Below are 21,517 nucleotides of genomic sequence, written 5' to 3' on the forward strand. Positions count from 1 at the left end.
CACCTCTGGGACACAGTGACTTCTGAGCAATACACGATACCACAGTTATAAATGATCTATGAAAATTTGGTGCCTTGGTAAGAAGGAAGGAATTAAAAGCATGGAGAGCTCAGTGAACGTGTGGAGGACAAGAGAAGAACTGGTAAATTGTGCTTTGTTTTGTGTTTTGAGTAGATACAATTGAAAAGGAGAAGACAGACTTGCTGCTTTGTGTATAATAAAAACTAGGTAAGAGCTAGGTAAGCTGTTGGGTATTTGGTATCTCAGAAGAGGTTAAACAAGGACAGAGTGTTTAAACAATTAGAGAACCACAACTATTAAAAAAAAAAAAAACAACCTAACAAAAAAAAATTACCCAACCAGCACTTAGAAATATTGTACTACATTTAATAAAATGCTTTCATATGATGTGTTGAAATTGAGTGAATAAAGCAAATATAAAAAGATCAATCACTAATCAATCAAGGCTGAGTTGTTTGCAGGGGTCAGTTGTCTACTTGAAGGGCTAAATGCAGAAATCCCCATCTGGGAGGCAAGGCAGCTGGAGAGAGATTAAAAGAAGGCTGGAAATTAGCTTTTAAATCCCCCTCAAAACACAATAAAATTAGGAAGACTGGGTGACTAATACAAGCCTCACAGGAGGAGAATGAGGTGGAAGAATGGAGAACTGTGGTGTGATGTGGCTGGTAAGACCAAAATCTGTAATATTTCATGCAACCCCACGCACACAAGATGAAACTCTGTGTAGGAGACTGGATCACTGTTTATGGACTTTTGATTCATGGAGAGCCAGATTAAATGAGAAGTCTGGCTTTATGGAGAGAAAAATAGATAGAATTTCTGCCATAAATATCATATATAGAATACACAATTTAAAATAATTTCATAGGTCTTTCTATGCAAAGATACCCTGTATTTCCCAAGTGATAGCTCCCATGGCCATTCAAATTTACACAGCAAAACCTGTGACTGTTAAATTCGAAGTAGATGGCTCAGCAAATTCACGTTTGTGCCAGAATTCTGTCACTTGGAACTTCTGTGAGAGTTAGAGCTGTGCAAGTGGGAGGACAGCCATTAATTTCATCGTGCTGTTGGCTTGGCACATGCACCCGGGTGAGCAGGGCTCGCCTCCATGCACGTTTTCAGAGCTGGCCAGAAGACTGAGCGTTTTACCGTACTTGTGAATTTCAGTCTGTGCAACCTCGGCATTTGACTTTTGAGGTTAAATTGTAGCTTTAAGATATTATCCTTTTGTATCCTGAGAGAACCAAAGGCATCCACCTCTGCAATGTGCTGTGGTCCATGCCAGTCTCTTTGTCTGAGGCGGGGTGAAGACGTGAGGGACCGTGATGCCGGGCTCGTAACATCTTCCCTGCTCCATCCTGCTCATCTCTGGGCTCTGTGCCAGCTGCAGACTGGGAGCCAGCCTTCCAGTCTTCCATCTGATTCTTTCACTCACCTGCGTTTACATGCACGTGGAGGGCTTTGATTGATTTCAGTAGCCTTGCATCACGGCAGCCTCGAGTGGGTGTTCCTGCCAGGATTTCTGTGGGCAGACAGGGAAGGATATGAGCGCTGAGGTAAAGTTTCCCCTCTGCTGGTGCTGCCAGTGGAATCTGTGACAGCACTCACTGTCTTGGCGATGCAAAGGAGAGCTATTTGCCTTAAATTGCCGCTAGCATGGTTTGTATTTATAAAAGCTGAAATGTATGAGATGCTGAGCTGCAAGAAATTGTCATATTTTCGGCTCGTCAGTAAGAGAAGGAATGGCGTTCAGAAACAAAGTTCTGTCAGTAAAGTATAATAAGTATAGTTATTTTATAGGATACAAATGGACAAATAAAATGGGTTATCAGGAAGCAATTCACCTTATCATATAGAAAATAACATAATTTTATATCTGTTGGGCTTTTTAACTCTTGCTCTCTGTACTCTGCAAGAAAGGAAATGAATACAGTTTGTAGCTCTGTGTGAGGCAATAAGTTATGAGTTCCACTGAATTTTTAAATACTTGTCCTTTGAAAGCAAAATATATGCTCTCTAAACAGTAATGGTGAGCATACCTTTTTCCTTCATCTCAGTGCTTGAGTCTTGACACTTTATTTTCTCTTTCTCGCTTGTCAGGTTACTAAGCAAACATCGTTGCGAATGTAGCTACATGCTCAAGTGAGCTATCAAGGATAGTTAGGTTTTCGGGGCTGAGAAACTTTCACATCTCTTACTCTTAAATTTCTCAGTGTGGAGGAAAGAGAATGGTGTTGGGGAAAGTGTGTGTGCTTTAGAAGTTTTCAATTAGGTACTGAAAGGAGAAAATAATGGTTCACACATTTTCATACGTATGAAATGAAAGCTAAGTTCCTATCAGTGTTGAAGTAATGTAATTTCATTGCCCAAATGTTTTTGGAAACCAAGAACAAATGGTATTTCCATGCACACGTTGTCTCTGAGGAATAATCTTTCATCTTACCGAGGTCTGAGAAACTTAGATGTGTTTTGTTTGAAGCTTCACACCTGCAATGTTCACTGTTAATCTGGGGCCTCAGTATTGTAGCTTGCCCAAGTTCACTTGAAGTTCAGCTGAAAATTTATTAACTCACTGGAATTCACTTTGCTGTATGAGACCTATACATTTTTACTGTGATAACCTGATTGCCCTGTGTATCTATAAACTTCCCCCATCTATTTCTTAATGAAGTGCTAATTCCTGGTGTCTTACGATGTTGGTCTCAATCACATTTGAAAGGAGTTTATGGTTAGGTGCATCTACAGAAGGGTGTATGCTGGAAATTCCTAGCCCTGGGTTCCTTTCTGATGCCACATAATCAAAGTTTTAACTTAAGCTGCCTGCACAGGACTTGTAAGCATTGTGCAATAAAATCTGAAATCACTTAGTGGCGTATAAGGGGGCATCTGGAGGAATATTAATATCTGTAACAACACCAAGGCTTCTGGAAGGGGTTTAAATGAGCGCTGAGGATGTAACAGGAGAAGAGCAAAATGTGGCATGTAGGCTTCTTTAAGATGAGCTATGTGAATTTGAAGATTTGGAGAAGATGCTTTTCACCAGGGTTTGAAGCTAAAACTAACATTGACATGCTCTATAAAGAGTATGAATTTCCTTGCTAAAGGGAAAAGATTTTTTTACCTTAATTTTGGAGTGAAACAAAGCTGCCATTTCCTTGTCCTCATTAGGAAGTGGCTGTTGAACCAACCAGAGATGGTTCTTGATTGTGTGTCAGCACGGCTTGGGGATCTGATCAAATGTGATTAATCCAATAATGCTGTTAATTCACTGACTTATGGATTTGATTGGAGTCAGTGTCATGACAAGGATATTTATATCCTTAATCTCCTGTTGTTATGAAAGTGAGCAGTGCATTGGGCCCAGTAACCTTACTATGTGTTTGTTTTGCTTATTTAGGCTTTGTTAAAAAATTGAAAATATTGAGTCGGGGGGGTTGTAGCTTTTTAGCAGTGTGGGTTTAAAATGAGGAGGCAGCTTAGTAGATGACCTGCACCTTGGCCTGTCCACAAAGCTGAAATATTTGTCACTCAGAGGAGGCATTCTGCTTGAAGTAAACTTCAAACTATATCAGCCTGCCTTGAATTTTAGAAGTAATGCTCGGTGCTTGTTTTCTAGCAAAGACCATGCGGGGCACAGGTTTTTAAGTAGAGGAAAAGATACTAATCTAAAAAGAAAAAAATATTCCATTAAAAATAAAAGTGTCTTTACCTTTCCACACACAGTTAGGAGTAGATTGTCATAGGAATTGTCTGTGTTGTGCAGAGGAACGCTGCTCATCAGGACATTTGCATTTTCTTATCCGTTGAGGTCTTCTGGGTCCACAATTTTAATTGCTGTTGACTGAAGCAATTGGATATGTTAATTACCCGTATAACTGAGGTACTACAGAGTGGTTCTTCTGAGCTGTTTTAATTGATTTTTAAGACATTTCTGGATTTAAAAGAGCCAGCTGCTGGAACTGCAGCCGTTCAGAAATCCCACTTTATGCTGCATGAGTTTCCTGAGGTTAGTAGTTCACACGGACAAGGTAACTTAAAAGCAAGTAATTTTTATTCTAGACATAAAGTGATAAAATATATGCTCCCATGTAGCTCTGTACCACACAATGAGCTGTCAGATAGCTTGGGAGTGAAGGCACAAACAAGTTGTGGCAGGCCTGGCTCATCCAAGCCTTAACACGGTCATCCAATTTGATTAAAAAAAATCACTCTATCTGTACTTCCAGGGGAGCTGGCTACGAGTCAGGCTCACTCGGGAATGCAATTTTTATGCTGACATTTTATACATAAACATTGGTTTTAGCGTAATGGGTGTTAATGCTAAATATGTCCTGCATTGTTCTGATAATGACATCAGGAAAAAATGCGCTCCAAATGTGTTTGTCTAGCCAGAGGAACCTGTGAAATTCCTGTCAATCAGGAGCATGTTATTAAAAAAAACCCAAGAAAACATCTCGATTCCAGGTCTGGTATGAATACCAGAGCTGAATGGCCAAATTTATGATCTCTCTTCACTGAATGGAAGATGTTTTAAGACATCACACTTTCTGCACAGTGTGAATCAGGTGCAGCCTGTTTGTCTTCCAATGAGAAAAATTCAAACCTCTTTTGGAATCATTGCACTCTCTGGAAGCTTCAATTTAGACCTGTGCCAGTGTCAATAAATCTCTCACTTTTTGTGTTAGGGCAAGGCCTCCCCTGCTCTCCCCCTCACAATGTTTGATGAACAAGTTTAAGTAAAGTTTCCACTTGGTCTTCTGAGGTGAGACTTTGTGTTTGAATGAAGAGCTGCATTTATTAAAATGTGTCAGAGTCTCTAATGAGGTGTTTAGGATGATACTGTCCAGTGCCAAAGGGCCTTCCAGTCAGATAATGGACACAAAATAACAATAAGTTTTCCAAAGCAAACCTTAAAAACCAAGTTATTTTCAAGGTCAGTAATCTGTTTTCAATGGCCAGATCTTTGGAACACTGGAATGATGTCCTTCTAAATTGAAAGAGTAATGTAACCAAAATCTACTTTTTTTCCAGTCTCCATCAAATTTCAATTTAGTACTCCATACACACATGATACATTTGATCTTTCAGGTCTTTTTGGGGAAAGAAATTTATTATAGAGCAGATAAGGGAATTTATAAGCTGTGTTTGGGAGCACTGAAAAAAAAAAAATTCATAGAGGCATAGCTGGTTTTTGTTTTTCCGTTATAGGAGGCATTTGGGCATGTCTTGACTTCCATAACTGAACAGTCAACTCTTTTAGGGCAGATCTGTTGTAATATGTTGAGCTTTTGCCTCCTGTGCTCAGAATCACGTAGTATAGAATCCTAAATTACAAGCACTTAATTCTGATTTTTATCTCAATTTACTATAAATTTGCTCAGTAATCCATCGGGAACTGAGCTCAGCAGTAGTCATAAAATGGTTATAATGTAACTTGACGCATGATCATTTTACAAATTTGAGGGAGGGTATTTTAAGTCTTATGAAAATTATTTGGTTTTAATTTTACAGTTTGGGGGAGGAACACTGCTGTGCAGTGCTAGCTACAGCGCTTGGTTTTGTGTCATGAAAATTGGTGTTTGCTGCATTTGTTAGGTCATGAGAGCAACTCTCCGTATCCTTAGGAACACAGAACTCTTGAAGACCTCCAGAGCTTCTGAATAAGTCTCCATGATACTGAGCCATGTTGGGTCACAGTTTGTCTCGTTCACTGCTCTGTTTCTTTTACAAACCCTGTTGAAAGGTTTTCAAGGTCTTTTTCACATGCTCAGGGAAAGTTTTAGCACTCATGGGAATACATCTACTTGCTCCGTCTGATCCATAATGAAGAGCCTGATTCCTGTGTCTCTTGTCCCACTTCCACACCCATGAAAGTCATCTTATTTTAAATTAATTGCAAAACAAATGAGGGCAGAATCAGCATGAGCGCATAACCCAGTAGTCATGAAGCAGGAGTGAGGACAGGCAGGGACCAGTAGTTGGCAGTAACTGTGTCACAAACATCAGCTGGAGAATTCACTGTTTTTCTTTAATCAGTGCCTTTTTACGGTGACTTCCTGCATGAGAGAAGGCTTGATAGAGTCTTTATGAAAATGAGCCGAATATTACAAGAATTTATATTGAAAAATTAGGCTGACAGTGCTTTATCAGTATTCTAATGTTTTACCAACCTTGGTTCCTCTGTTTTTACCAATCCCTCTCCCTTTCTCTTCTTCTGTACAACAGGGATTTGGGAAACAAGTGGATGTGTCGTATATTGCCAAACATTACAACATGAGCAAAAGCAAAGTTGACAACCAGTTCTACAGTGTGGAAGTAGGTGACTCGACCTTCACAGTCCTCAAACGCTACCAGAACTTGAAACCTATTGGCTCTGGGGCTCAGGGAATAGTTTGGTGAGTATCAGCAATTTCTCTTATGATGCTTTGGAAGAAGAATTGGCTTTTTGCATCTCTTCAGTTTGCCAGCCACAGCCGTTGTCTGAATTGCAATAATAGCAGTCAGGCAACAGACAGAGGCAGAAGGAGCCCAGTGGTTTGCTAATAAATTCCCTGGCTGGTGAGAGTGATAGCACTGGGTTTGTTTCTCCACACAGCAAAATGGAACTAGCAAGAAAGCGGGAGGCAGATCTTATCATAATTGACCACTGTGGCACTATTTCCAGAGGCAGTGCAAATAATATCCCGAGTAAACCCTGTAATTTTAGTCTTTGTACAGTAAAAGTCACTGAGAGCAACACAGAAACTTGTCACATCCCATAGCATTCTCAAATATTCTGGGTGGAAGCTTTTGGAATCAAGGTAACTGCTGATGTTTCCTTTATTTCTTAAAAGTGATGTTTCAGCAATGTGAATAACATGAACAAAAGACAAATTCAGTAGCTCTCCTAAACAATGCAATTTGAATTTAGCACGTTCAAAAGTTGTGGAATCCTGGGTGGTTTTTGCCTCTGCATATTTAGACATTACATTTCTGTGGCTTGCATTTAAACGTCTCTGTGCAGGCATTTGTTACCTGTTTAATTATGAGGCAGCTGGGTAACTAAAACAATATTTTATCTATAACCTGATCAGAGGTTAAGTCTTAATTCCATCTGTCAAGTCTGTCACTGGGGTTTTTTTTCAGAATTTGATGTAATGTGTGTTACTTTACAGGTGGAGGCAGAGGTCAAGTAAGAGGTTCCTTTAACCCTGTGGCAAATGACTTTTCCATGGATTGCTGGCACTGGCACTGTGACTGGCAGTGTAACAACACTGACAGCACATCCTTAAGTCTCAATCCATCACTTCCAGTGTTTAGTACACTTTCAGACCATGCAAGTCCAAAGGTTGACCTAAATGGCCAAGTACCATATTCCTTATCTTAAACACAAAAGAACTCAAAGTTGCTTTTAAAACAGCTTTGGGGAAGAAGCATATTTTGGGTTCAGTACTATTGAAATTAATTTTGCACTATTTGCTCAATTCCATGTAAAGCAAAGACAGTTTTCCTTCCTCTTTACTGTCCTTTATTTGTTTCCAAGGAAAATCAGTTTTCATTGAACCCCTCTGCAACTGAATTGCTGTAATGATAAACTGTGAGCAGCAAAAAATAGAGAAATTAAGCTAAATAAAATCAAAAGCATCCTGTGAATTTTACCTTCATACTAAGAGTTGACAGCAAAATTTAAGAATTTCTTAGGAAAGAAAATCAAATCAGAAAACAAACAAGCAAGTTCAAGTGAAGGTTAACACAAATCCCCTGAAATGTTGAGTAGTGTGGAGAGGCCATAAAAGGCCTTTTTGATGATATATATATAGAAGAATTACACAATAGATGGGGAAGATAATGAGCGTTTTTTCTTAGTTTGCGTTACATAGTAAACTGCCTGTCGTAAGGAATAGCTTACCAAAAAGCAACAAACCATCCATCAGCAAAGCATGAGGAATCAATTGTGAAGTGATTAATTAATGAAAAAAACAATTGGGAGATAAATATTTGTAGTTTAGCTAGTAGTTTAGCTAAGAGAAAACAGAACATGATGAGAAACATCTTCAGTTGTGTAAGTTTCTCCTTACCGAATATTACTAATAAGCTTACACAGTAAACTTTATTAGAATAAGTTTCTGCTGTAGAAACTTTGTCTATTCAGAAGTATTTTGATGGAAATAGAGTTACATCTAGAAAGAGCTGATTAAGTTACAAAAATGCGTATTTATGCAGCACAGCTTGCTCCGGTGGGGGAAGTTCTTTGCCTTGCTTGTCTTGTTCCTTTGCAAAGAATAGCCACGAAAAATTATTTTCTTGATATGGAAGCAATAAAGATATCAAACCTTCAGGAGATGATAATTTAGTAAATCACGTGAAAAAAGAGAAAACCATATGGTGTGACTGTTATAATTGTGCCCATGTGAAATGGTTATTAACCCAGTAAAGAAATGGTATTTCTACAGACATAGTATATACAGGATCCTTGGAAATTAATCTTTGAGCTCTTTCAGTGGGTTTTGTGTTAACTGTGTTCACAAAATTATTTTAGCAGCTGAAGGAAATAAAGGAAACAGGCTGCTTGGAATCTCTTGAGCAGGGAAGCCCCTCTTCACCCTGCGAACACTACTCTTCATGAAAGTGTAGGCTGTTTGCTCACTGTTCAACACACTGACCTCTGTGAGAAAGCCTATCAAGGGTGTGTTTGCATATCATTATCGTGTTGTTATTACAGGCACGATGATGATGGAGCGTCGCTGAAACACAGCCTGGAGTTTATTAGACCAAGCTGTGGTTATAGAAACTGGACAGGCTTGTAACTGGTTAATCTTTGAGTCTGTCATAGAAACAGAAAGCAGTTTTCTGAGTTGAATTAGATATGTGCCACTTAAACTGCTGAGAGAAGAAGCAGCTGATACCCCTCTGCAATGCTAGAAGGGAGTTGACACCTGCCTAATTTTGCAAGGGGCTGAGAAGGAGAGACAGGTCACTTTCAGCTTGGGTTTGTGCATGGTGGATGATGGTGGATGGAGAGGAATTTTCATGTTCCATAAAGTCACCAGAAATGCACTGGTGTTGGAGTGGGTGTTTCTTTGTGTTTTAGATGAGTGGTTTTTTGCCTGGAAACAAGGTAATTGATCTGTGGGTTTTCTGCTGTGGTTTGCAAGCTATCATTTTTATGTTGCCTGTGATATTTTTGATACTGCCTGTGATGTCTAGAAAAATGGTGTTGTGCAGAAATATTTCAAAAGCAATTTGAAGGGCCTCTGGCAGTTTTTGAATTTATGATGGAAGTAAGAGTGAAGTCCAGGTTTCCAAGGCAGATAGGGAAGACATCACTTAGAGGCTTGAGAACACAAGTAATTAAAATCTTAGCAGCGTCTTATGAAGACATTTGGCCTGGTTTATGACCACACAGCACCTATACCTGTGTGTATTATCAGGAGAAAGTGAAAGCTTTGAAAACAAAGTTGTCTGTGTGAACATCAAATAAATGGGTCTGATGACGCCTTCCAGCTGATATCCTTTATCTTGGTCTTTTCTTAGAAGTGAGCACAAGCTTTCATGCTGCATGATGTTGAGATGTGGTCTAATGATGTGTCAGCTGGACTGGGGGGGTTGGCTGGGAAGGACTTTATTCTGTCTCGTTGATGCAGGAAGTTTCTGTGTGAGTAATGTTTGAGTGGAGGATATGGGAGCAGGAATTATGCTTTTATGAGAGCTTTTCAGTGAATGCATTATAAATTTAGAAAGACACCTCATCTGCAGATATAGAGGAGGCTGTAAATATATTCCTGAAGTAGTAAATTGGGAAATGTGCTGCAGATATCTTTTTTTTGTAATTAGTGGCTTGGTAATACTTTTTAGCCTGAATCTAAGGGAGATAACAGAGCCTTTTAGTGTTCCCTTTAATGGGTAGAGCCAGAAAGACAATAAATAGCTTGCTGTGTTGCCTAATATTACCACAGGTTCTCCTTTGCTGATTTAATTGTAGTTTGGTGGTTGAATCTTATGGAGGGCAGAGTTCTTTCGGATCAGCCTGTGGTGATGGTGGTGCTTGTTGTAGCTCATAGATCTGCCGATTCTTTCCCTAAAGGAATCGCAGCACCACAGAATCATTTCGGTTGGAAAAGACCCTTAAGATCACAGTGTCCAGCCATTCCCCCAGCATTGTCCATCACTAAACCATGTCCCCAGGTGCCACACCTGCACATCTTTTCCAGTACCTCCAGGGATGGTGACTCAGCCACTTCTCAGAGTTTCCAAAGGCTGGAGGAGAAATGTGACAGGTATTGTCCACTACGAGATGCAGAAACACTTGAGCTCTTTTGTACGATGATTATCCTTCAGTTCCGGTTTTGTGCAGCACCATTGACTCCTGGGCTAGGTATAAGGATCTCAAAGGATATTGCAGTGGCAATAATGGTGAAAGCCATGAAAAAGAGCAGTTCATGCTTCTGACCATAATCAATTCCAAGCTCATACTTTTGCTATTGTGCAGTGGGAAAAACACAGAGAATAGTGGTCACATCAGTGTCCTACAGCTAATACACAATTTTGTTTGTATTGTTTAGCTGGATGCTGGTGTATTCAAGTTCTTGAGACATGAATATTTTTCTCTATCGTGGTCCTGCTATCCAGTAATATTGTTTTGATCTCTTTGTGTCACTGAAGTACTATATTCCCTGATAGAGACCAACATTAGTGCATGTATAAACTAACATAGTTCCATTGAAGTTCAGAGGTGTTCCCTTTGTGGGATTAACCACTAATTTTCCTCAGAAGATGAGAACAAAGAATACATGTCATTCAGAGGCAAAATGGGGTGAACAACGTATTTGGATATGCCTAGAATTTCAGCGGCCCTGAAGGGGATGGCAGCATTAATTTTGTCAGCCCCAGCCTCTCATGTGAATCAGAACTGAGCATATGTTGTGAGTTTAGTTACTTTCATTCCAGTTATGCAGTTACTTCTTTCAGGCTTTTTGTGCTTAACATTCTGTTGGCTGGCCCTGCAGATTGATCCTGTTCTGTTGTAGATTCTTCAAATTATGTCCATTAGTTCAGCCAGTGTTCTCTTCCTCAAAGCTGTTGTGTGCCTTGCTGATGTGCTTTGACATCCTGTTCCCGAGGCGTTTTTGAAAACAACTTTTGGAGAACACAAGTGTGTTCTGTGAGAGGAATGTAGGAAATAGCTGTCACTTTGCACTGGGAACTGTTGCTGTACTGATAGTGAAACAAGCATGCCAGTATAAACAAATTCTGCCATATTTCTCGGCACTAATATAATCCCATGCAATGGCAACACATGGTGATTTTTAAATTTTTTTCTTCTAGGAACAAGTAGTTTAAACTATTTCCAGGTTTGTGGGGGCTTGATTTTTTTGTTTGTTTGTTTGTTTTGGGGTGGTGGTGGTGTTTTTTTTTTTAATTTTGAGAATTTCTTGTTGAAATTCCAGAAGGCAAACTCACAGCAAGCTTCAAACCTCACTCATTCATTTATACAGTTTTCCCCAACAGGATTTCTCCCCAGCTCCCAGTTTGCAGTTGCACTGCAATATTCTTTGGATTTTCTAGCATGTCGTTGCTCTGAAACACCAAAAACTGTGTGTATTTGGTTGCCCATTGATCTGGTGTACATCTGAAACAGCACATTCTGCTTTGTAGTTCTGATGTGTCTGTGCCTTGATGCTTGAGAGAGACAGCAGATTTCCCAGTTGTATTTGGAAGCTGGATCACCAGCATGTGACTTTTGAGATGCTGAGAGATTTCCAATGGGGTGCAGCAAATTCTGAGCATCTCTGTATTTGACCTCTGGAACATTGAGTGGTGGTGCTTATTTAAGTCGGTCAGATTTGTGTTTCTTAAGCTGATTTATTAGAGTTTTCATATTAGCACATATCCAGAGACAGTTTGCTTGCATATGGAGTGAGAGGAAGAGGCCATGTCTTGGACTGCTCTTGCAGCAAAGAACTGAGCTTGGATATGGAAGGAACTGAGGAACTGCTGTTAGGAGCACAGAGAACTGTTGCTATGTGACAAACTATACATAACATCTGAAAAATAGGACAGATGGTTTGTGTTTGGACATCGTTTGCTTTGATTCTTGCAGCTTCTTTTATCTACTACGACTATCTATAAGTGAGAAAGAAGCAAAAAAAAAAAAAAAGATATCTATCCATATCTATATCTATATATAGATATTATTTTTATTTTTCCTTAGTAATGTCCTTTTTCTATCAGAATGCAAAGATTCCTGGTAGGCAGGGAGTCACCACATATTTCATGTTTGGCTTCTTTTGTTTCATTTCCCTTTGCTTGAACACAGAAATCTAAAATTTAAAATGTAATGGTAATTCACAAATGGTATGTAATAAAATGTGTCACAGTATTCTTTTCTAGCAAAGAAATCATGCCCTCTAATTACACTGCCTATATTTCTATGTCCTTTTTTGATTCCTTTCTCCTTAAAGAACCTGTATGGTTTCCATGACTACAACAGTTAAGCAGGCAAAATTTATTCCATATTTATACTCTGCAAGTTTATTGGGGGGGGAAAAGTAAATAAGCTCATGGGGGAACAGCCTCTGTGCAATCTGTTTTTGTGAACCCTGACAGCAATGCTCCCTTCACCTGGCCACAAATTCAGTCCTGTAAAGGCAGGGTCAGGCTCATTTGAGAGCTCTGGCAGCCAGGGTTTTCAGCTGGATTGACACAACCCTAAGGCACAGAGCAGGTTTGTTCATAGCTGTGGCTGGATCTGTTGTCCGCTTGGGGCCATTAAAAAATATAGCAGCTGTTTATAAATTCTGTGTCTGCAGGGAAGCAACTGATTGTGATTGTGAAGCTTAAGCTTTTTCTGTGTTGGTTGGTTAGAAACTCCATTTAATTTACACTTTTTGCTATCAGACAGTGATGTTTTGAAACCCTCTTTACAGATGTGAGGTACTTATCTGTTCCTACGCTGTCAAAAGCTTCTTTTTGGTCACTGACAGATCTACCTTTTCTCACATTTGTGCTGAGTCACTACTAAGATGCAGCTTACCGGACAGATTTTTTGGAGACTCTCTGTGCTCCTTCCAGAGCAAACCTCCTCCCTCCTGGAAAACCAGGGTTGGCATTAACTACTGTCAGTGCCTTGTAGCTGCTCCTTAACAGACTTCAGGCTTATCCTTCCACGTTATTCACCTGAAATCCCGTCCCCACTGAAATGAGCATTGTTGCAACATCATCACTGATCACCATGTGTTTCACATGAGACCAATTGCTCAACACACTTCTGCCCCCTCTCAGGGTCAAGGGGTTTCTCCTGTTGTAGGAGAATGGCTGTGGCCACATGGAATTCAGGAGGTAGGGCAATAGGACAGAGAACCTAAATAAAAAGGCAGGCATCAATATAAAGAAGCAATGGAACCAGAAATATAAAAGCTAGAGCCAATCTGGAAGGAAATGCAGCTCAGATAATTCAATTTTCTTTGTCAACACGTATCGTTGGTATTTATTCTCTGATGTTGATGTTGTCTACGGATTTTCACCTTGCTTTACAGAAATCAACATACTGTGCTTTGTTCCAAGACCAGTCCTTAGACAATCGTAAGAGCCAGTGACAGCTCACAAAAGTTAAACAGAAGTTGTACAAGATAGAAAGACAATATGAAACAAGATGTACTGTGTGAAGCTGGGTGAAGTTTGTGAACAATGCAAAGCATGTCTGGCATGACGTGAGCGGGAAAACTCACCAGAATGGGCAAGAGCCTGCAATAGAGACAGGTAATTAGGAAGGGAAGCAGAAAGTAGGAAGACTCAAAAACAGGAGTCCCTTTGCAAGTCAAGAATAGGACATTGAGGGGTTTGTTTGGTTGTTTGTGGGTGTTATTTGTATGGAATTTTTTCTTGGTTGGTTGGGGTTTTTTTTTGTTTGTTTGTTTTTTGTTTTTTGGTTTTTTTTTTGTTTGTATGTTTGTTTGTTTGTTGGTTTTTGTTTTTTGGTTTTTTTTCTTTCCTGGCTTCAAATATAATGTTTGAAAATTCTGTCTACACATCTATGTCTTGAAATTTCTGGTGTAACATGGCAACTCAAAAAAGCTAATTGTGGGGTGAGGGTCTGTAGTGACGCAGAGTCCCCAGGCAGGTGCAAAGGAGAGCCACTTTATTGCAAAAACCTGGCCTTTTAAAGCAGTTAGCCACTTATCAGACACATAGTTTTAAAGCATAACCAACATAATTCAACCAACCACCTTACACCACAATGTGAACACGCAATGGTTACACAGTTTGTTTTCCTAACCCTAATTCAGTTGAGTCTCTTTCCCACACTCTTTTTCTACTTAGCCAAAGTAACAGGCCTGAGCCTTGATTTTACAAGGCTTTCCCTTTGTAAGGTTTTACCAATATGCAACACCTGATATTTTTAATTTTGTTCCTGTTGGAAAAAGACACTTTGGCTTGTTATGCAGCAGGTAGAATACGCTGGGTTTGTCTGCTTAGAATAGCCTTGTAGAGATTGCAGGGTTAGTTTGGGGAAAATAGAGTTTGAGTAGCCTTTTAGGGTTAAACTTCTTACTTTCCTTCTCCCATGATTATCACATTGTAGGCGAAGGCTTGGTAGCAGTACACTTTTATTTCACGCTTGAATTTTGGCTTTTAATCATTTGAGAAATGCAGCAAGAAACATGAAATAGCATTTCTTATTCACCCAAGGGGCAGCTTTTGTTCTCTTTGTCAGGCAAGCCAGCAAGTCCTTTAAATTATGGTACTGAGGGGGTAATAGTAAGATAGTAGCTGGTTTCTATTCCAGTTTGTAGGTCCAAAAAATAGCAGGTTTTTCACGTGTCTGACAGTTTGAATGTGGTAGGTACTGAGCTTCTGCCAGGTGCGCAGACTCTACCACTATTTCCCCTGTCTTATAAATTGCCGTTAAACAAGGAAACTGGACTTTTTCTGGCTGTGCAGTTTTACAAACTTGAAAACTGTCCAAAGCTTACATTCCCTGCTGAGTTCAGAGCAGTAAATGTCAGATCTCTTTGCCAAATTCAGTGTCTTATACCCATTCTCCAGATGAGGGGTAAACATCTTCTTAATATGGTCTACCTGCAAATCACACCTAAGCTTCCCTTGCTCATGCTTTTCCTGCCACTGAATATTGATAGGCACCCTGAGGTCTGGTCCATTTTTCAGTTTTTTACTTTGCTCTGGCTCTAGAAAATCCTTGAGCATGCCAAGAGTGAGTAGTGTAGGATACTCTGGAAACCATGAAGTTATCATCTCTTGCATGCTTCACGTGTAAAAGAAAGTGTATTGGTCTAGAGTCCTTTTAAAGTAGTATGGAAAAGAGACTTGGCTCCCTTGGCTGCCCAGGTTGAATTTTATAGGCTGGCAGCTAACAAAAGCTGCTGGCAGCTGGCAGGCTGTGCAGTGAGTTAGTGACAAGAGATGTTCAGGACCAGCAAGTACTGATTTTACAGTTCTGTTCAGAAAAGTATTAAACAGCAGAGTGGCTTTCAGAGCCAAGTACAAAGAATTAGCGGAGCACATGCAGATGAGAAGTATGTAAACATGCTCCATACTCAGCTCCTCATGAATATTTTAATCTCCTGGCAAACCAAACCAGAGCCCATTGAGTGGTGTGCCAGGCAATGTGTGAACTTTATAGTTGCTTCCACATTGCCTTTCCCACTGTATCCCTGTGTCCCCACTGTCTTTGTGAGAGAAAATGGCTATGGGAAGAGTTTTATCATGCATCCATATGCACAACTGATAACTGCTGGGTTACAAAATGGTTCTTGTTAGGACATCACCAGCTCATGTAATTAGAAGGATAGCTAACTTTTATTGTAAATACATTTATCAAGAATAAGTGTTCCATCCTTTTTTATCTGGGCATAATCTTTTACCTTGCTTATATGTGATGGCTCAGACACATTTCTTCAGACCCTCCCATCTGAAATTTTGGCAGATAAGAGCTCTCTCAGCATGACTGAATTTTGAAATAGATTTCACAGAGAACTTTTCAGATCTAGCTGTCCTTAGAATTGTGAATGAATTCTGCTTCCAAGTTTATCTTTGCTGTGAAGGGCTGCTTGTCTTTGACATTTTAAGCAGTGACTGTAGTAGTTGAAAAAGAATGAGCAATACTGATTCAAAATTGGATTGCTATGGATATGACAATGACACTGTTTAATCCTTTATGGGTGTCAGTAAAGGGGCTGGATGAATTGTGGGCTTGGACTTTGTGTTTGCATGTGAGCATCTAAGCTATTGAGCCAGGTGATAGACACCCCTGCCAGAGAGAAGATGGCTGAGGCACTCAACTTTTTCCCTCAGCCTTCACTGACAACCTCTGTTCCCACACCTCTCCAGTGGAGGGACAGCAGGATGGGGACTGGGGGAGCAAAGTGCCTCCACTGTAAGTAGAGATCAGGTTTATGGCCACTTAGGAACCTGAATGTACCTGGGACCCAATGAGAGCCATCCCAGAGTGCTGAGGGGACTGGCTGATGCAGTTGCCAAGACACTCTCCATGATATTTGAAAATCCATGGCAGTCAGGTGAAGTTCTAGGTGACTGGAAAAAGGGAAACTTTGTACCTATCTTTAAAAATTATAGAAAGGACCCTGGGAACTACCAGCCTGTCAGCCTCACCTCTGTGCCTGGGAATGTCATGGAACAGATCCTCCTGGAAGCTGTGCTAAGGCACATGGAGGATGGGGAGGTGATTTGAGACACCCAGCACGGCTTCACCAAGGGCAAGTCCTGCCTGACCAACACCATGGCCTTCTGTGATGGAGTGACTCCATCAGTGGGCAAGAGAAGCATTTCACAAGTAATTTATCTGGACTCCTGTGGGGCCTTTGACGTAGTCCCCCATAGCATCCCTCTCCCTAAAATGGCAATAGATAGATTTAGGGGAGGTCACATGCATCCGGAGGGTCGTGGTCAACAGGTCGGAGTCCTGATGGACATCAGTGACAAGTGGTGCCCCTCAGAGGTCCGTATTGGGACTGGAGTTGTTTAATATCTTCATTAATGACAGACAAAGAGATCAAGTGCACCTCAGCAAATTTGCAGGTTTATGCAAATTTATGGGTTTTAACAAGACCAAGCACAAGATGATGCACCTGGTTTGGGGCAACCCTGGGATCAGCACAGACTGAGGGATGAGCAGATCCCTGCCCAGAAGCCCTCGGAGGTGCTGGAGGATGAGAGGCTGGACATGACCCAGCCAAGCGCACTGGCAACCCAGAAAGGCAAACACATCCTGGGCTGTATTCAAAGCAACATGGACAGCAGGGCAAGAGAGGGGATAAGTGAGACCAGCTGTCTTTCCTGATAAAATGCTGAAATGTAAAAATAGAGCCAGGCATTTTGAACTTTTTTCTTAAAATTCTCCAATTTTAGTGGCATGCCTTTGAAGTTTAAGCAGTATAGAATTCACTATTAATCTTGACAGCAATGCTGAATTTTCATTCAAGGACTGGGATGATAATCCCAAACAATTTGGGCACTTCTGTCCTTTCTGATGTTACTTCATTCCAACACAGGATAATAGATCACACGTTTCTGTGCAATGCAGGAAGGAGCATTTTGAGCCCAATTATTAATCACTGCAGTGATGAGGAACCTCATGGTGACTTGTGTTGCAGCTGGGGAGGCAGCTTGGTTAAATTTTCTAATCTAGCTGTTCGCACTGGCTTGCAAGAAGCTGTGAGCTGATAGAAACACACAAAAAAAACCCTGGAACCATAACTGGCAACAAGAAAAGTGCAGCAGTCATCCATTATGAAGAGGTATTGGACTTCTTCAGTATCAGCTCTGAATATTGTCTCAATTTCTCTGCATTTTCAGAGGGAATAGAGGTGATCCAGAGAGTATAGTAGTCATTCCTGACAACAGGTCTGCAACTCCTCAGTATGGTCATACTGGACTTTTTTGAATTTTCAGCACAAAAGGTTGTTTCCAAACCTAATAAGGACCTTTAAAGGCTTTTTGTTATAGTGGCCTTTGACTTGTACTGCTTGGGGCAAACTTTCTGTGCCCTGGTGCATGTAAGGAATACTTTTATTTTTCCACTAGTTTAATGGAAAGCATCCACCATATATAAATATACTTTCTGGAGAGAAGTTTTCACTCTAATAATGTTTTTCTGTTTAAAAGTAGTTATTGAAGAGAAGAATATGCAGTGTTTGTATGAATGTCAGCCTTTAGAAACTCAGAAGTTATATGTCAAGAGGAGAGAAAAAAACAGTTAAGAATGAGAAAGTCTAATTTCATTCTAAAATTTGGACTGATACATGAGGGCAATGTAAGGAGCAACCAAACCAAACACACCAAAAAAACCCTACCAGAGAACACTTAGGAAAGTTTGCTTAAAGCAAAATGATATTTTCACTCTTTTTTATTAGAATACTTGGCTGAAAGGGGACCACAAGTGAAAAGAAGGTAAAGCACTTGAAACGTTTTATGGTTAAAGCTTCACAAACTATGTTTACAGAAATTTTGCTTGATAGAAAAAAAGATGTGGCTCTTATCCTTCCTATAAATGACTTCTTCAGAAACTGCAATAGTAATAGTTATCTGAAACCAGGGGCTTTGAAGACAGAGAAATTGCTGTGGAAAGGATTTATATATGCATCCATCTATATTTTTCTTTTTTTATCTATCTGTGCATATACATTTAGATGTGTATCAGCATTTCTATAGAAGGTTTTCCGCTCCATATATTGGTGGTGATTGGTAGTTGAAGATGAGCCATCACTAGCAATCTTGTTAATGTGATTTTCAGGTTGCCCTTTATTAACCTAAGAACCCATCTCTAAGAGTTCACCTTTAAAAAAATACCTTTTGGGGGGGGGTGGGGGGATGGGGGAGGGTGGGGTTAACAGTCTGTTCTGAGGTAGACTATAATGGAATCGATAAATGTTCAGCTTCCTGTTGATGAAAAGATGGGAGGACTATTTTTATGTATTTATTTCATAAGTGTGTATTGAAATAGAAAGCCTGGACATGAAACTAGAATGCTTTCCATTTCTTTTCAAAATAGGTATAAAAATGAATGCCCGGTCCTCCAAGTGCATGACAATAGATCATTGCTCATTGGTCGTTACAGTCTGAGCTCACACAAAATATTAGAGGTAAATGATGGCCTGGGTTTGTATAAACCTTACTAGGCGGAGTTTCATTTTTTCCCTGCCAAAATTAGCAAAAAGCCTTGTTAAATAGCTGTAATTACATACATCTCTTGGTAGTCATGAATTAATATTCACTAAATTTTTTAGCTCTGCTAAATAGGTTTGTTTCAAATTATTTACAGTTTTAAAAGACATTTTTAACACTAACATTCACTCTGCCAAACTAACTGTAAAGAGGACTTATAGGGAAAGAGTTTATTTACTGTCTTTTCTGTGTGTACAGCTGCCAGAGACATGGTAGTAAACTTTGAGGATTTTTCTAAGCTCATGTTGCAGTAAAGCTATCATTTTATTACAAGACCAGGGGTAGCTTAGAGTCTTTGCTATAAAATCAAGAAACTGTATAAATTAAAAAATAAATTCACAGTTGAGCAAGAGGTGTTATGATAGAGCTTCCAGAGAAACACTTTTAGATGCAAGTCCAGTCTCTTGTTTGAGATTTAGAGTGACTTTCATACCCAGCCTTTTCATCACATTTTGCAGACACTCATTACTCTCTCTCTCTTATTCCTGATCCCTGGAGCCACATGTTTCATACATCTGCTCTTCTGCCAGTGACTGAAGTATGTCTCCAGAAGGCTTACCATCAGCACTAACCTTAGTGCTCCAAGGGAAGGGTTTTGTGTTGCAAGCAGCAGAGATAGGATGTACATCTGGTATCTGTAATTTCATTGTAGTGAAGTGCAGAGCTGGCTGGCTGCAAAGAAATCTTATTTCTGGTGAACACATGAAAAAACCCATCAGGGCTGTGGATTTACCCAGTGAAATGAATCTGCACATTGACTTCTTCAAGTAGTTGGACACCTTCCATTTGATAGAAGACCGTGATAGAATTGCAGTCAAGATCCTTGTACCTCAAAGTAAATATCCCTCTACAAAGGATTACTTTAGTTCTTCTGTGGTATGCAAAGGACCACGAATTGATCATAAAAGCCAAGTGTTTTGGTTTTCTGATTTTAGATTTATAGTTTTGTCTGTTGCTTTAAGAGAGAGAGAAAATTCAGAAAAAGCAGAGATCAGAAACTGAGGAAAATGTTTGCCCAGAAAAACTTCTGTTGTTTTCTATCTCCTAGTAATTTTATGAGGTATCTAATGAGATTAAAATATGAGGAAAGATTATTAAAATGATTCACAGTGCTTTTACACAGATCAGATGAGTCTTACATAGGCTTTTCATCCTAAAAGGTTGGGTGATCAAGTCACATGGATTAGCTGAGAGATTTGTCTGCTGAAGTATATTTGCAGTATATGTCCATGAACAATAGGGACAAAATATTTAACTCTTGAAAGGTCCTGGGTTTTTTTAATCCTTGGGGTTTGTGTTTTATTTGTTCAATGCTTTCATAATGGAATTAAGGGGTATTTCAGTTGTGACCTTTATGATGCCCCATTGTGGCTGAACCACTTCAGAATGAGAGACACATTCTGACAGCTGCTACAGGAGGTTTGCTTTCTGCTGTTGGGCTGTAAATCACACATCATGTTCCTCCTAATACGAGGCTTACTTGAGTGAAATTCCGTGGCTAGAGAGAAATCAAGTCAGGCCGGGTCTCTTGTCACCTAAGCTGCTGCTTGTGTGGTTTAACAGGTGAGTGCAGTATCTTTGCTCATGCATGTGACTGGGTTTTAGCTGGGTTATGGAAGTTACATGCCTTATTAATGAACTGGAGAATAAAGGACTGTTACCAACTGACAGAATGGATGATGTTGGAGTATACCTGGTCCAACACACTTGTTCAAAGCAGAGCCAACTAGAGCAGATTGCTCAGGACCACTGAAAGAGTCTGGCTCCATCTTTACTCTTCCCAGCAGATACTTAGAAAAACTGATAAGATCCACCCTAAGCCTTCTCCAGGCTAAACAACTCCAGCTCACTCAGCTGTTCCCTGTATGACAGATGTTCCAGTCCCTGATAATCTTCATGGGTCATCAGTGGAATTGCTCCAGTCTTTATCTTTCTTATACTGAGGAGCCTGGAGTACAAGCCAGAATTCCAGTGGCTGTGGAAAGATCACTTCTCTAGACCCCCTCTCAAGAGACTTCCTAAATGAGTCCAAAAAGTAATTTTTGCAAAATTCCTCATCACCTTTACTTACTTGTGGGATGCATTTGGTGTGTTGTTTATGCAGATGTAGTGCAAATTCAGTATTTCTGATTCTTCTCTTCTTGTGGGGTTTCCCAGACAAACATTGCCAACATTTTCTTACTTATTTTGAGCAGCTGTGAGGTTTTTTGTCTTTGTGACTAAGCTTCTGATGCTTGCTTGCTTTCTGCTCAGCTTGGTTAGTTACCCTCTGTCACTGAATGTCTGCAGTAAGCAAGAGTTAATGAGAAAAAAA

General features: G+C 40.0%; 1 protein-coding gene across 10 annotated transcripts in view; it reads left to right on the plus strand.

The window, feature by feature from the left end:
- MAPK10 (mitogen-activated protein kinase 10) overlaps positions 1-21,517 on the plus strand; it is a 158,704-nt gene that overhangs the window by 81,827 nt on the left and 55,360 nt on the right. For all 10 annotated transcript variants that reach the window (XM_040064726.2, XM_058420530.1, XM_040064733.2 and 7 more), the window contains one exon: positions 6,250-6,419. In XM_040064726.2, the coding sequence (XP_039920660.1) occupies positions 6,250-6,419 (170 nt within the window). The remainder of the gene's footprint in view (positions 1-6,249; positions 6,420-21,517) is intronic.

The sequence above is a fragment of the Hirundo rustica genome, chromosome 5 (genome assembly GCF_015227805.2).
Source record: "Hirundo rustica isolate bHirRus1 chromosome 5, bHirRus1.pri.v3, whole genome shotgun sequence".
Lineage (NCBI taxonomy): Eukaryota > Metazoa > Chordata > Aves > Passeriformes > Hirundinidae > Hirundo > Hirundo rustica.